Source organism: Bubalus kerabau, chromosome 7, assembly GCF_029407905.1.
Source record: "Bubalus kerabau isolate K-KA32 ecotype Philippines breed swamp buffalo chromosome 7, PCC_UOA_SB_1v2, whole genome shotgun sequence".
NCBI lineage: Eukaryota > Metazoa > Chordata > Mammalia > Artiodactyla > Bovidae > Bubalus > Bubalus kerabau.
In genome coordinates this window covers 21,195,139-21,211,015 of record NC_073630.1, presented here as the reverse complement: position 1 = coordinate 21,211,015, position 15,877 = coordinate 21,195,139, and the positions used below count along the sequence as shown (strand labels likewise).

General features: G+C 38.3%; 1 protein-coding gene across 18 annotated transcripts in view; it reads right to left on the bottom strand.

Moving 5' to 3' along the window:
* The window catches only part of C7H4orf17 (chromosome 7 C4orf17 homolog), an 88,244-nt gene that overhangs the window by 7,762 nt on the left and 64,605 nt on the right, over window positions 1-15,877 (bottom strand). For 14 of the 18 annotated variants that reach the window (XM_055587779.1, XM_055587788.1, XM_055587770.1 and 11 more), the window contains 4 exons: window positions 10,320-10,538; window positions 8,704-8,904; window positions 6,050-6,114; window positions 1,166-1,309 (listed from right to left, as the gene is read on the bottom strand). In XM_055587779.1, coding sequence (XP_055443754.1) covers window positions 1,166-1,309; window positions 6,050-6,114; window positions 8,704-8,904; window positions 10,320-10,446 — 537 coding nt within the window. In that variant the 5' untranslated portion in view covers window positions 10,447-10,538. Of the gene's footprint in view, window positions 1-1,165; window positions 1,310-6,049; window positions 6,115-7,706; window positions 7,771-8,703; window positions 8,905-10,319; window positions 10,539-15,877 lie in introns of those variants that run through there. The other 4 variants (XM_055587785.1, XM_055587784.1, XM_055587783.1 and 1 more) reach the window with 4 other exon arrangements.

The following is a 15,877-nucleotide window of genomic DNA, read 5'->3' as shown; positions in this document are numbered from 1 at the left end:
CTTGCTTGACACAGTGTAAACCATCAATTCTTGCTTGAGCTACTGAAACATATTTTTTCCTAGACTTTCTGCCTGAAAACTTTTATTAAAATACTATTAATTCAACAGATATCAATATTTGTGTCTATCATTGATTTAGGTGCTGGAAATACAGAATTTAAAGGGCAGAAAAATCTGCTGTCCTGTATTCAGCTTTGTTTTTTTATTAAGATTCCTGTCCTTGATGCCTTATCCTAGAAGAAAACAAATTAAATTTGTTTCTAATTTCATGGCAAATCAATGGAAATGGCAAAAGTAGAAGAATAGCCCTGTGGTATTTTCCTGGCTACTCTGCCTCTCACGATTTTGTCATCAATATAGTGATTGCACATCACCCCTGGCTTCTTCTAACTCATAGGTCATTTACTGATCAGCTCTCAAAGAATGTAATTAATCATTTCAGTGAAAGAAAATAGAAGATGTCTTCCTCAGAACCCTGCTTTCTCTTCATTTTTATTCTGGAAAGCAGTTATAATAAGTGGTGATAAGTAAAGAGGGTGATTTTGATCTACTGAAATTTTATTTTAGGATTTGAGAGTGTAGATCTAGATTAGCCACACATGTGGGTCAGAGCCCCCTATTCTTTTTCTAAGGTGTGACCTTTCTGGTGTCTCAGCTGTATCCTTGGTGTGTTCACCAAGGTCTCTCCACTCTAGCAGATCACAACTCCAGTATCTTTAAGCAGCACATTCCCTCCCATTAGCTGTCTTCTGCCAGGTCTCAGACTCCCATCCTATGCAGGTGCAGTCTGTATTGGGCTAAAGACTCAGGCACTCTTGTACAGATTTCTGAAGCTCATTCTCTGCACAGGTACTTCTTCAGTATCTGAATTTGCAAATTCCAGCCACTTCCGCATCCCCAAACTCTAAACTCTCTTTTCTCTACCTAGTGAAGCTCTTACTCCCTTTTTGGCCTCCACTTCTCTGTGCCGTGATTTAGGAATGTGTCCCAGGAAGAAATCTGCAAGTAAAAAACAAGAGCAGGCCTTGGATTTCAGGCTGAGTAGTTTTAACTCAATTCAGTTGTCAATGGGAACCACTAAAGAGTTTTAAGGATGCTAGTGATGTGATTTTTTTGTACATTCATGGTGTTCCCAAGTTATGGATTTAATAAACCTGCCTCTTACTTTGATTTCCTGATCCAGATAGTTTGGTATGCAGATGGTGTTCTCTTTGATGGCAGTCTTGGTACTCGTCACCTCTGAAGAAGAAGAACTAGCAGTAGAGCATGACTTTGGAGTCAGTGGTGGGTTTTTTACCTTCATTTCATCCTAAATCATAGGTATAATATAATCAATATGCATCTGCATCCACTTATATTTTCTATGAAAATTGAACGTAAAATGAATGAGAAATGTTGTAACTGAGACACATACATGAAAGTAAGAAGAGTTTAGTTTTAATCCTCCCTTAAAAAGCTCATTATCAAATATTTACATTTGAAAATGGAACAAATTAATGATATGTTACTTACTTTTTATAAAACCATTTTAAACCTTTGGTTTAAAAGATAATTCTGTAATGTTTAATGTGTAACCATCATTTATCCTGCTGCTTCTGGTAACAGCCGACTCATGACACATGAGATTTTCTATTGAGATTGTTCTTTTATGACTGGAGGAAGTTAGCCAAGAGTTTTTATGCTCTCTGTGAAGAAACTACATGGTATGAGCCACTCTTCCTGGCTCTGCTAAATGACAGCTGAGAGCTGGAGAATTGGAGGAGTAAACTCAGTTACTTCCCTTGGTTAGTTGGAAAAGGAAATAGAAAGGCTATTTTTTTGTTCTGGGAGGTGAATATACTGTTTGCAGTCTTTTTAAAAAAACTGTATTGTCTATTCCAAGTGAGGCTTTTTCATCTTCAGAAGAAAGTAATACATAAAGGTACACAGAAGCTGGTAGCTGAATGTGTCAGCTAGGGACTGCAGTGATTACAATCTCCAGAGCAGTATTCAATTGTTGATGTTTAATGAAAATAAGGGCTTCCCAGGTGGCTCAGTGGTAAAGAATCCGTCTGCCAAGCAGGAGACATGGATTTGATCCCTGAGTTGGGAAGATCCCCTGGAGAAGGAAATGGCAATGCATTCCAGTATTCTTGCCTGGGAAATCCCATGGACAGAGGAACCTGGTGGGCTACAGTCCAAGGGGTCACAAAAGAGTTGGACCGGATTGAGCAAGTAAACAACAACACAAGAGAAAATAAAGCTGTATTGTATATACATATTGTAAATGCACTCTTCTGTTAAGGTTTATTATGCAGACTTATTGTTTAGGGGAATAGCCATATTATATATATATATATATGTATGTATGTATGTATATATATACACACACATTTACATAATGTATATATATGTGTATGTGCATGTATATATTTATGTTCAACCCTGCACTGAACACAGCTAAAATGGTAGATTAAAATACTTTTTAAGTTTAAACTGTTGAGGCATGAATAACTTGGGAATTAATGGGTCAAAAAATAAAATAGAAATGAGACACTTGAGGTGTAGGGTGTACAGTAGCCATTTTTTGCTGAGATCATTGTCTTACTCCAGAAAATGAAAACTTTCCTTTTGACAGTCTTAAAGTTCCTGAAAGACGGGACCCAAATAAAGGCCAACAAAGATATACACCCTCAAGGTCAAGGTGACCTAGAAATGCAAAGTCCTTGAAGAAATATAGCCTTAGATCAAGGCTTGAACTTGGGTAAATTGGTCGAGGCTGGTAGGGCCTCAGGGTTCCTACAGAAGCAAACACCAATTCTCTGGAAGAAAATGCATATATCATGATCTTCAGATTCCTATGAATGATTTTTCATAAATAATGTCTAATCATTAAATCATGAGTCAAAGAAGAAATTATAATGTGAATTAGAAAAAGGACTTGTCATCAAGATGGCTCCTTCTTACAAAAACACCAGAATCACAACTAACTGCCAAACAACCATCAAAAAATAAAAAAAAAAAATGTAGGGTGTACAAAAAAAAAAAAAAAATACCCTATACACAAAGATAAAGAAGAAACCACAACAAGACTGTAGGAGGGACACATGCGATAAAATCAAATCTCATATCCACAAGGTGGATGATCCACAAACTGAAAAATAATTATACCACAGAAGTTCTCCCATAGGAGTGAAAAGTCCTGAGCCCCACGTCAGGCTTCCCAGCCTGGGGGTCTGACAACAGTACGAGAAGGCTCCAGAGAATCTGGCTTGGAAGGCCAGTGGTATTTGATTGCAAAAATTCCACAGGACTGGGGGAAAAAGAAAATCTAGTCTTGGAGGGTACATACAAGGTCTAGTGTGCGCCAGGACCCAGGGAAAAAAGCAATAACTGATAGAAAAAGGAGACAACCTAGAAGGGTGGGATTGTGTGTGGGGGGGAGAGGGGCTCGATGGGAGGAAGGGTTAGGAGGGTGAGGACATTATACTTATAGCTGATTCATGTTGTTTTACAGCAGAAAATAACACAACATTGTAAAGGAGTTATACTCCAATTAAAAAGTAAATTAAAAAAATAAAAACCATAATGTGATGGAAAAAAGAAAATCAGTAAGGTTATCGAAGACTTGAGCGACATTATTAACCAACTTGACCTAATTGATATTTATATAGCACTCTCCCAAGAACCAACATTCTTTTTATAGACATTCTTTTTATAGACAATGTTCAAGAGTGAACATTCTTTTTATAGACATATGGAAAATTTATCAAGGTTGGGCGTATTCTGGACCATATAACATCTCAATAAATAAAAAGTTTCAAAGTAAAGGGTGTTCTCTGACCATAATGGAGTTAAATTGGAAATCAGTCACATAAAGATAACTTTAAAATCCCCAAATATTTGGAAATTAACGTAATTTTAAGTAACTCATGAGACAAGAGGTTTAAAAGAAAGTAGGTAGTATGTTGAGCAGAATGAAAAGGAAAACTCAGCAAGTAAAATTTGGAGGATGCAGCCAAAGCAGTGTTTGTAGAAAAATTATAGTAATATATGAAAGTGAAAGTGGAGAGTGAAAAAGATGGCTTAAAGCTCAACATTCAGAAAACTAAGATCATGGCATCTGGTCCCATCACTTCATGGGAAATAGATGGGGAAACAGTGTCAGACTTTATTTTTTGGGGCTCCAAAATCACTGCAGATGGTGACTGCAGCCATGAAATTAAAAGACGCTTACTCCTTGGAAGAAAAGTTATAACCAACCTAGACAGCATATTGAAAAGCAGAGACATTACTTTGCCAACAAAGGTTCGTCTAGTCAAGGCTATGGTTTTTCCAGTGGTCATGTATGGATGTGAGAGTTGGACTGTGAAGAAAGCTGAGTGCTGAAGAATTGATGCTTTTTGAACTGTGGTGTTGGAGAAGATCCTTGAGAGTCCCTTGGACTGCAAGGAGATCCAACCAGTCCATTCTGAAGGAGATCAGCCCTGGGATTTCTTTGGAAGGAATGATGCTAAAGCTGAAACTCCGGTACTTTGGCCACCTCATGCGAAGAGCTGACTCATTGGAAAAGACTCTGATGCTGGGGGGGATTGGGGGCAGGGGGAGAAGGGGACGACAGAGGATGAGATGGCTGGATGGCATCGCTGACTCGATGGACGTGAGTCTCAGTGAACTCTGGGAATGTCTGCTGTCCTCACTTAAATTCAGCATTGTACTAGAGGTTAGTCATTGCAGTAAGGCACAAGAAACAAACAAACAGCATATGAGTTTGAAACCATAGGAGAAAGATTTTTAATTTGGGATTTATAAAAATTGTACATTTTGATTCTTCAGAAGACACTAATGCCTAAAAAAACAGTAAACCTCAATTGGAAGAAAACATTTGCTAAATGTATGTGTGACAAAAGAATTGTATCTAGAATATATAACAAATGTTTAAAACTTCATGATAAAAAGACCAACACCCCAATTGAAAAAACTGACAAAATATTTGAACATATACTTTACGTAAAAAAAATACATGGATGGCAAGTAAAAACATGAAAACATGTCATTGGACAAATGTAAATTAAGACCACAGTGAGATACCATTGCACACCCACTAGATTGGCCAAATAAAATATTGGTCATATTAAGTTTTAACAGGATATGCGGGAAAGAAAACCATTGTGTATAACTGGTGAGAATGTAAAATCCTACAACCACTTTGGAAACTTTGGCAGTTTCTTAAAAATTTAAACATACATTTGCTGTAAGACCTGGCCTCCCTGGTGGTTCAGACAGTAAAGAATCTGCCTGCAATGCAGGAGTCCCAGGTTTGATCCCTGGGTTGGGAAGATCCCCTGGAGGAGGAAATGGCAATCCACTCCAGTATTCTTGCCTGGAGAATCCTGTGGACAGAGGAGCCTGGCAGGCTACAGTCCATGGGGTTGCAAAGAGTTAGACACGACTGAATGGCTAACACACACACTACTGTAAGACCCAGTCATTCCACTCCTACTTATGTACCCAAGAGAAAAGAAAATATATATCCATACAAAGATTTGTACACAAATGTTCATATCAGCTTTGTTAAAAACTGGAAACAACGTAAGTCCATCAACAGGTGAACATATAAACAAATTGTGAGATACCAATATAATTGAATACTACTCAGCAATAAAAAAAAGGAATGATATGCATAACAAGATGAATGAGTCTTAAACATGCTGAGTTAAAGAAACCAGATTTTTTAAAAGATCACTGTAAATTTCATTTACCTAAAATCCTAAAAAATGCATGGTAATCTTTAGTGACAGCAGATAAATGTTTGCCTGTGGGAGGGCCAGGGTCATGAGAAAACTTCGGGGAGTCTTTATTCTCTTGATTTCAGTCTGTGAATAAGTATGTCAAAATCCGTCAATCTGAACTCTTTAAAAATGTACATTTTATATCATGTTAGTTATACTTAAAGCTGTAGAAAAAAAATATTGTGAAAAACTCTTTTCCAGAAAGATATGTGAAGAAAAGGAGAGGAAATGATAGAAGTCAAAACCAAATAGGTAGCTATAAATAGTTGTTTCTTTACCTTTTTAATTACTAAGGGATTATCACTGGAAGTTTTGAAGCACTCCTTGACTTTTCGACAGGGCTCTGAAATGACAGGAAAAATATATTTATTTAGATCAAACTGAAAAATAATTTCTACCACATGATACATCCATCACTTGCTGAAATGGATGAGAGTACATCTGAATTTCAATTAAAGTCAACCCAGGTATCTGTTTATAAATACTAGAAAACCTACAGGTAGAATTGTACTTTAACAACATAATAAAAGTGTATTTATAAAATGAATTCTATGCCCATGAAGAAGCGATAAAGAAATACTACAAGAACTTTCTTGATCTGGGTAAACTGGTTCTTAAAAAGTATGTATTTCAGTATAAGACATGTTTTCTTTGTTTTCTGTCCATATGACTGTCACTTTCTCTAACTAAAGAGATTACATGTGTACTCTTTGCCCTGTAGACAAAAAGAGATGTGTGTTGAGTTATAATTACATTCTTTATTCTATGTACTTCATCTGTCTTGCAACCCTGCCAATTTCACATAGCCATCTAATTAAATTACCCTTAATTACACTTAAATTTTTGCTTAATTTCCCTTTGCATTCATTTAAATATACATTCTGTGTGATGCTGGTTTTTTTTTCCCCCACTGAAGCCATAGTTAACAAAACAATTTTTTAAAAGCTGAAAAGATTTTGTGCATATACACAGTAGTAACTGAATTCTAGCTGAGGAAAGATTTTTTTTTTTTTTAATATGAAGTTACCTCTCTCCAAGTAGTGAGAAGGAAGTTATGGATAGTGATTCTGCTTAGTGTCCACTTGTGGGAAAGAGAAACCTCTCATCTATTTTAAGCAAAAATGTAAATAATACATAGAATTTAGCTGTTTGTAATATCATTACAGTTGGAGCAGTGAACTCTTTTTATATAGATTTTTCTTAATTGGTGGAAAATTGCTTTACAACGTTGTGTTGGTTTCTGCTGTACAACAATGTGAATTGTCATATACATACATAAATTATTACATATATAAAAATTATATATATCCCCTTTTATATAAATATATATATCCCCTGTATAGTCACAACAGCATGAATTGTCATTAATATATATACATTATTATATATTATATATATAAATTATTATATATGTATATCCTCTTCCTGTTGAGCCTCCCTCCCCTCCCCTCTCCCCACCCCTCTAGGTCATCACAGAGCACCAGGCTGGGCTCCCTGTGTTATATAGCAACTTCTCACTGTCTTACACATGATAGTGTATATGTGTCAGTGCTAGTCGAGAATAGACTTATGGACACAGTGGGAGAAGGTGAGAGTGAACTCTGTCTTGATCTTCACAAATCACTTCAAGAACAACACCATGTACCTGACCCACCAGGGCGGGCACAGCCTTTATCACAGTTGGAGGAAGGAAACTCGGGAGGCCATGGCCATGTCAACTGCCGTCACAATACCCGTGAGGCTAAATCAGGCATTGGATCACTGTTGCAATCAGAAGATCACCACATCTGCTGACTTTGCCTTTTAACACTCATAAATCCAGTATCTGAACGCTGAGATGCTGTCTTAGGAAAACTCCACGTCTCCAGCCACACTTGATAGCAGACAGCAGCTAAAAAGATGACTTTAGCCCTACGTCTGCAGTATAAGTCTTACCAGATGGCAACTCCTCATTCTCGTCAAGGGACTCTTGCAAAAGTAATCTGTAGGTTTCTAGGTTCTACAATACAAGAAGGGACACTAGAAAGATGTTGGAGTAAGTGGATTTTAATTCTTCATTGCTGCTGAAAAGGATGAAATGAGTTAACTCATGTGAAGACTCTAGAATGGAATCTATTCGTCTTACTGTTACCTTTTAGAAGATATATGTGTTTTACCACATTATACCAAAATATTTTTTATGTGCCCTGAAAGTGTTAGTAATAGTTTGTAATTATAAAGGACAGAGGGAAAAGTACTGGATATAATTTCTACCATCTAGAACTCCTTGTACAACATAATGATTTGATACATGTATATTGTAAAATGATTATTAGTTGCATATTTTTTCTTGTAATGAGAAATTTAAAAATCTACTGTGTTAACTTTCAAATATATGATATAGTATTACTAACTACAGTTATCATGCTGTACTTTTGAGTAATCATTTTATATTTGACTTAATAAGCATGAATTAATTGAATTAAATGTTTGCTAAAGATCAGGTCCTATTCCAGGACCTGGGAGAACAGTAAAACTGGGCCCTGACTTTAAGGAGGTGACCATCCAGTGAGGAAAAGGTAAACATGCCATTCCATCCTCACTGCATTTCCCTGACTCAGTTTTGGTCTGGAGGAGTTTCTCTACCAATGTTGGCTAACATTTTTGGTCTCTCTTAGGTACTTTTGTAGGGCTTAGAGACTAGAACCATGCCAAATTTGGCTTGGGCACAATGAATAATAATGATCATTTAAAATCATATTTATTAACAGTATTGAACTGAATTGAGATTAGGTAAGTGGAAATTTTTATAATGAATAACTGTTTCACAGTAGGAAAATGTCATGACTATTTAAAAATGACTGCAGCTATGTGAGCAATTATATAGATATTTTCCCTCCTGAGAGTTGGCAGGAAGCCTCAGAAAAGATTTCATGAATTGAGAGGGACTCACCAGAATGAGGCCGTGGGGGCACTTGGACCCCGTTAAGGGCTGGCGAGACAGGGCTCTCCGTGGCCACAGCACTGGGTGGGTAGCTGCATCTGGCATATGGTATCTCATCTTTCTGCGAGTGGTGGGACTGGCCAACACCCCACAATGTTCTGAATGAGTTCTCATCATCATTCACATTACAGATTGGAATGTTATTCAAACCTAAGTGAGTACGGATAAGAAGAACAAACCACCAGGTTAGGTTTTTGGCAGGTTTTCTTTGAATTCCCAACAATTTCCAAACTAGATATTATAAAATGTATGTAGTAAAGATGTCAGACTTCAGATTTTATGAACCAGTGCTGGGTGGACAATCTTTAGAAGTCAGTGTAGCAAATTATGTTTGCAACACATCCCTTCTTAAAATGTCCTGCCATCTTGTTAGCTTTGAGAACCAAGGCCCACATCTTTGAACTTTGGTCTGGGAGTTAAGTGGAGTAGATTTACTGCTATCCCAGACAGACCTCTCATTTCCCATGTCTTAATAATGACTAAGAGGGACTATGTTAGCCCTCTTCAGGAATATCAGATTTAGATTTTTGAAAGCATCTAGAATGTCTCAATGTAACAAGGCCCTGTAAAAGACATACATTGGCTCTTCTGTGCTGGCAGAAGAGAGAGTCATTGGAGAGGAACCGGAGGCAGGACAAGGTAAGTTGTGTGGGAAGGAAGGAAGGAAAACCTAGAAAAAAAGGAACCTCCTTCCTCAGAGCCTTCTGGGTTCATTCATTCTCCTATAATAGCTATTTGCTTTTGGCTCATATTGAATTATATCCAGGCCCTCTTTTTAGTATCAATGCCATGTTATATAAAACTGGGCAGCTTAGGAAGCATATGTGTGCAGGACACAGCTCTGTTAATAAGTGAATTATGAGAGACAGATGGCTGCTTTGTTTCCCAAGAAATTGCACAAGAAGCTTCTGGATAATGTTTTGCAGTGAGAATTAGTAAATTTGACTAGGATTATGGTATATACTAAAAAGAGAAAATGGCCAAGGACTTACCTGTGAAGGGATTCCAACATTTACTGCAGAATTAAAAAAAAAAAAAAAATAGAAACTACAGGAATAGGGAAAAAAATTTAGGAGTATACAGTGTGACCAAAACTAAATTTTCAAAATGATGAAGAAAGAGAGGGAAAGGTGGAGAGAGGGAGGAAAGGGAGAAAGAGGAGAAAAAAGAAAGGATTGAGAGAGAATGAGTGAATGACATGCATGGTTCTCCAGGCTGGTATTTAACATGTAGATGTTAACATGACTGTACAGGTTGTCAAAAACTGAGATACTTTCATACCACTGGGTCAGTTGCTGCCCTGAGCTTCCTGAGTGGCCCCTTTGGCACCTCTCCAGGTCCCTTTCCTATCAACCAAGTAACCCAGGGGTAAGTGCCTGCACAGGGGTTGTCTGCAGGCCTCTTCTGCCCTAGCTCCAGTGCTGGCATCTGGGCCAGCAGTCAGCGCCTGTGCCTCATCAGTGGTTCAGCATTTTGAATAACACCCCCGTGTTTACCGACTAGAATCATCAAGTAGTCCGAATGTAGAGGAGAGAGAGACATTCTAGGACTCTGAATTGCCTCACCTTTGATGTGGCAGACCCTTCTGGGATGAGGAGTGTGCCTGACTAGAAAACAGCTTCCATTTCTATCTGAAATATGGCTGCCTTTGCTCTCAAACTGAGGAGCAGACATCGGGGATTTGAGGCTCATGTTCACAGAGTGTTGGTTTCCTCCTCTCCACTCTTGCCACAAAAGGTCTTGGAGTGTACCTTGTTAACCTCACTTCCAGAGGTGCTCAGACCCTGAAATCACAGCATGACAATCGTTTAGACAAAGGGTTCTAGACATTTTCTTGCACATCAAACGTTTCTCCATCATCTTTGTTTGCCCTGAGTTGTCTCTTAATGTCAGAAGAAAGACAATAAGAATGTTACTTGTTAATGTGAGGCTAATTTTACTTTAAGACCAAATTTTTGTAAACATTAAAATCAAGATAGACATAAGCGGAACAGATAAAAATTTTTCCCTGCAAAAATTGAAGCACTTGTGAGAAACGTAAAACATCACCAACATAAAATATATGACATGGTTATCAATCAATTTTGATGTAATAAAATGTTAACTTTAAAATACAACAGCCACAAATGTGCTTTACATTCAGTTTACTGTAAATGAGGACTTTTCATATTGTACTCTTAAGAAAACCAGCATCTTAAATTTGTATCTTCTGAGAGGATGGTAAAACTTGAAGGACAAAAAAAAATCCAATAGCAAGAGAATGATATTACATCTACAGATAATAAACTGGAGAGTTTTGGACATGTTATTTGCTGTATTCGGTAATATTTAATGATTTTTCTTCAACCACTCAACAGTTGTTTATTAGACCCAGTGTCATAGGCCTAAGAGGTAAAAGATAAATAAATAGCCCACTTAAAAACTGGGCAAAAGATCTGAACACCTCATCAATGAAGATTCTGTCCATGGGATTCTCCAGGCAAGGATACTGGAGTGGGTTGGCATTCCTTTCTTCAGGGGTCTTCCCGACCTGGGGATCAAACCTAGGTCTCCTTCATTGCATGCAGATTCTTTACCATCTGACCCACCAGGGAAGCCCATCAAAGAAGATTATCAGATGGCAAATAAGCATTCATATGAAAAGATACTCAACATCATTTGTCATTAGAGAATTGCAAATTGAAACAACAATATGATACTGCTACACCTGTTAAAAATGGCTAGAATCCAAAACATTGACAACACCAAATGCTGATGAGGATGTAGAGCAACAGGAATGCCCATTCACCATTGATGGGAATGCAAAATGATACAGCCACTTTAGACAACAGTTTAGAAGTTTCTTACAAAGCTAAATATACTCTTATCACAGGATCTAGCAATCGCATTCCAAGTTTACTCAAAGAGAGTTGAAAACACATCCACACAGAAACCTACAAATAATGTTTATTCATAATTGCCAAAAATTGGAAGTAATCAAGGTGTCCTTCCGTAGGAATGGGTAAACAAAATGTGTACCTCCATACATTGGAATACTGTTCAGTGCTAAAAAGAAATGAGTTTTCAAGCCCTGAAAAGACATGTTTAAGGAAACTTAAACAGGCTTCCCAGGTAGCTCAGTTGGTAAAGAATCCACCTATAATGCAGGAGACCCTGGTTCAATTTCTGGGTTGGGAAGTTCCCCTGGAGAAGAGATAGCCTACCGACTCCAGTATTCTTTCCTGGAGAATCCCCATGGACAGAGGAGCCTGGTGGACTATGGTCCATGGAGTCTCAGAGAATTGGACACGACTGATGACTGAGCGACTGATCTGATCTGATCTGAGCTACTAAGCACAGCACAGCAAGCACATATTACTAAGTGAGATCAATTTGAAAATGCTACATACTGTGTAATTTTAAATATGTTACATTCCAGAAAAAGGATAACTAGAGATTATAAAAAAGATCAGCAGTTCCCAAGGGTTCCAGAGGGGAAGTGGAGGAGTAATGAATAGGTAGAGCATAGGGGATCTGGAGGGCAGTGAAACCTCTATACTGTTCAATATCATGAAAATGGATACATGACATTATGCATTTTGTCAAAACCCATAGAACTATACAACAGAGAGTGAACTCTAATGTAAACTATAGACTTTAGTTAATAATGTATAGTATTGGTTCATCAGTTGTAACAAATGTACCACACTACTGCAAGATTAATAATAGGAGAAGCTGGGCAGAGGAATATGGAACTCCCTGTACTTTCTGCTTAGTTTTTCCATAAGCTTAAAAACCGCTCTAAAAATATTAGCAATTGAAAAACAACTACCTCACTAAAGCTTCCCTGGTGGATCAGTCGGTAAAGAATCTGCCAGCAGTGCAGGAGACCCAAGAGATGCAGGTTCAATCCCTGAGTCAGGAAGGTCCCTGAAGAAGGAAAAGGCAACCCACTCCAGTACGCTTGCCTGGAGATTCGCATGGACAGAGGAGCCTGGTAGGCTACAGGCCATAGGGTCGCTCACAGTCAGACACGACTTAGTGACTAAACCACCACCACCTCAAACTAGCAACATTTTGTTGCTATTAATAATGGCCCACATCTTACTCTCCTTCCTATTGCCTATATTGATTTCAGCACTTCTTAATTGATAATTCATTGCTCAGTGATTTTAACAGATAGCTTTCAAGTCCATTAATTGGCTTGAAATAATATTTATCTATTAAAGATTTCTCTTTATAACAAGAATTGATTTTGGACTGTAACTTTTTAAGACACAAATCCAGAAGAAATGAAACGATCATTCATTCTCATAAAGGGTGGATTTTTTTCCTCTCAAAACAAGAGAAAAAATAGAACATATTACTAAAGTAAGGAATTAATAGAAGTAGAGACAAGGGAATATATAACTTACTCATAAGTATTATCTTTATTAGAGAAACAGAAATCTCACTGATTTTGTAATGAAGTAACTAAAAGTTTCCCTAAACCAGTATTAGAGAAATCCATCAATGGAAAACACATATATATGATGGATGGATTCAGTAGACTAAATCAGCTTTAGTTACTTCTACAAATTTGCCATGGATTATTTACTAGGGACCAAACTCCTGGGTTGGGAAGATCTGCTGGAGAAGGGATAGGCTACCCACTCCAGTATTCTTGGGCTTCCCTTGTGGCTCAGCTGGTAAAGAATCTGCCTGCAATGCAGGAAACCTGGGTTTGATCCCTGGGTTGGGAAGATCCCATGGAGAAGGGAAAGGCTACCCACTCCAGTATTCTGGCCTGGAGAATTCCATGGACTGTATAGTCCACGGGGTCGCAGAGAGTCAGACACAACTGAGTGACTTTCACTTTGAAATACAGTCATATGATAAATAGTAGCCATATTTTAAAAGCCAAAAAAGTTTAAAAAACAACACGGGGGGGGGGTGGAAAACACACTTTCTAGTAGTCTAGCTTCATAGGTATTTACTATATAATAGACAGTAGGAATTGTCAGCCTCTTTTCCCCACCGTGCTACACATGACAGTAATGTTCACGTGGAAGACACATTCCCATCACATGTTCAGATTTTAAAGACCATATCCCTAAATGGTGAGAAGCAGAGTACTAAAAACACGTTTTAGTCACCTAACTGTGGGTGTCAGTAACTGCTGCTCAGCAGAGCTGTATAAATAGGCTCGAACTCCAAGCTTTCCACTCAGGTAAGAACAGGACATTGCAACTAAATGCCAGCAATAGTGTTAGAAAACTTACCCTTCTTTATATTAATCCCTTTTTAAAACTGAACTATTTGCAAATGTGAACATTTTAACTATTCTTACTAAATATCTTGGGTCTTACCTGACTCAGTTCAGTTCAGTCACTTCGCTCAGTCATGTCTGACTCTTTGTGACCCCATGGACTGCAGCATGCCAGGCCTCCCTGTCCATCACCAACTCCTGGAAGTTACTCAAACTCATGTCCATTGAGTAGGTGATGCCATCCAACCATCTCATCCTCTGTCATCCCCTTCTCCTCCTACCTTCAATCTTTCCCAGCATCAGACAGGGTCTTTTCAAATGGGTCAGTTCTTTGCATCAGGTAGCCAAAGCACTGGAGTTTCAGCTTCAACATCACTCCTTCCAATGAATATTCAGGACTGATTTCCTTTAGGATGGGCTGATTGGATCTCCTTGCAGTCCAAGGGACTCTCAAGAGTCTTCTCCAACACCACAGTTCAAAAGCATCAATTCTTCGGCACTCAGCTTTCTTTATAGTCCAACTCTCACATCCATACATGACTACCGAAAAAGCCATAGCCTTGACTAGACAGACCTTTGTTGTCAAAGTATGTCTCTGCTTTAATATGCTGTCTAGGTTGGTCATAACTTTCCTTCCAAGGAGCAATAGTCTTTTAATTTCATGGCTGCAGTCACCATCTGCAGTGATTTTGGAGCCCCCAAAAATAAAGTCTGACACTGTTTCCACTGTTTCCCCATCTATTTGCCATGAAGTGATGGGACCAGATACCATGATCTTAATTTTCTGAATGATGAGCTTTAAGCCAACTTTTTCACTCTTCTCTTTCACTTTCATCAAGAGATTCTTTAGTTCTTCACTTTCTGCCATCAGAGTGGTGTCATCTGCATATCAGAGGTTATTGATATTTCTCCCAGCAATCTTGATTCCAGCTTGTGCTTCATCTAGCCTAGCATTTCTCATGATGTACTCTGCATATAAGTTAAATAAGCAGGGTGACAATATACAGCCTTGACATACTCCTTTCCCAACTTGGAACCAGTCTGTTGTTCCATGTCCAGTTCTAACTGTTGCTTCTTGACCTGCATACAGATTTCTCAAGATGCAGGTAAGGTGGTATGGTATCCCCATATCTTTAAGAATTTTCCACAGTTTGTTGTGATCCACACAGTAAAAGGGTTTGGCATAGTCAATAAAGCAGAAGTAGATGTTTTTCTGGAACTCTTGGTTTTTTGATGATCCAGCAGATGTTGGCAATTTGATCTCTGATTCCTTTGCCTTTTCTAAAACCAGCTTGAACGTCTGGAAGTTCACAGTTAACATACTGTTGAAGTCTGGCTTGGAGAATTTTGAGCATTACTTTACTAGTGTGTGCTGGTCAGGAAGCAACAGTTAGAACTGGACATGGAACAACAGACTGGTTCCAAATAGGAAAAGGAATACATCAAGGCTGTATATTGTCACCCTGCTTATTTAACTTCTATGCAGAGTACATCATGAGAAACGCTGGGCTGGAGGAAGCACAAGCTGGAATCAAGATTGCTGGGAGAAATAGCAATAATCTCAGATATGCAGATGACACCACTCTGATGGCAGAAAGTGAAGAGGAACTCAAAAGCCTCTTGATGAAGGTGAAAGAGGAGAGTGAAAAAGTTGGCTTAAAGCTCAACATTCAGAAAACTAAGATCATGGCATCTGGTCCCATCACTTCATGGCAAATAGATGGGGAAACAGTGTCAGACTTTATTTTGGGGGGCTCCAAAATCACTGCCGATGGTGATTGCAGCCATGAAATTAAAAGATGCTTACTCCGTGGAAGGAAAGTTATGACCAACCTAGATAGCATATTCAAAAGCAGAGACATACTTTGCCAACAAAGGTCCATCTAGTCAAGGCTA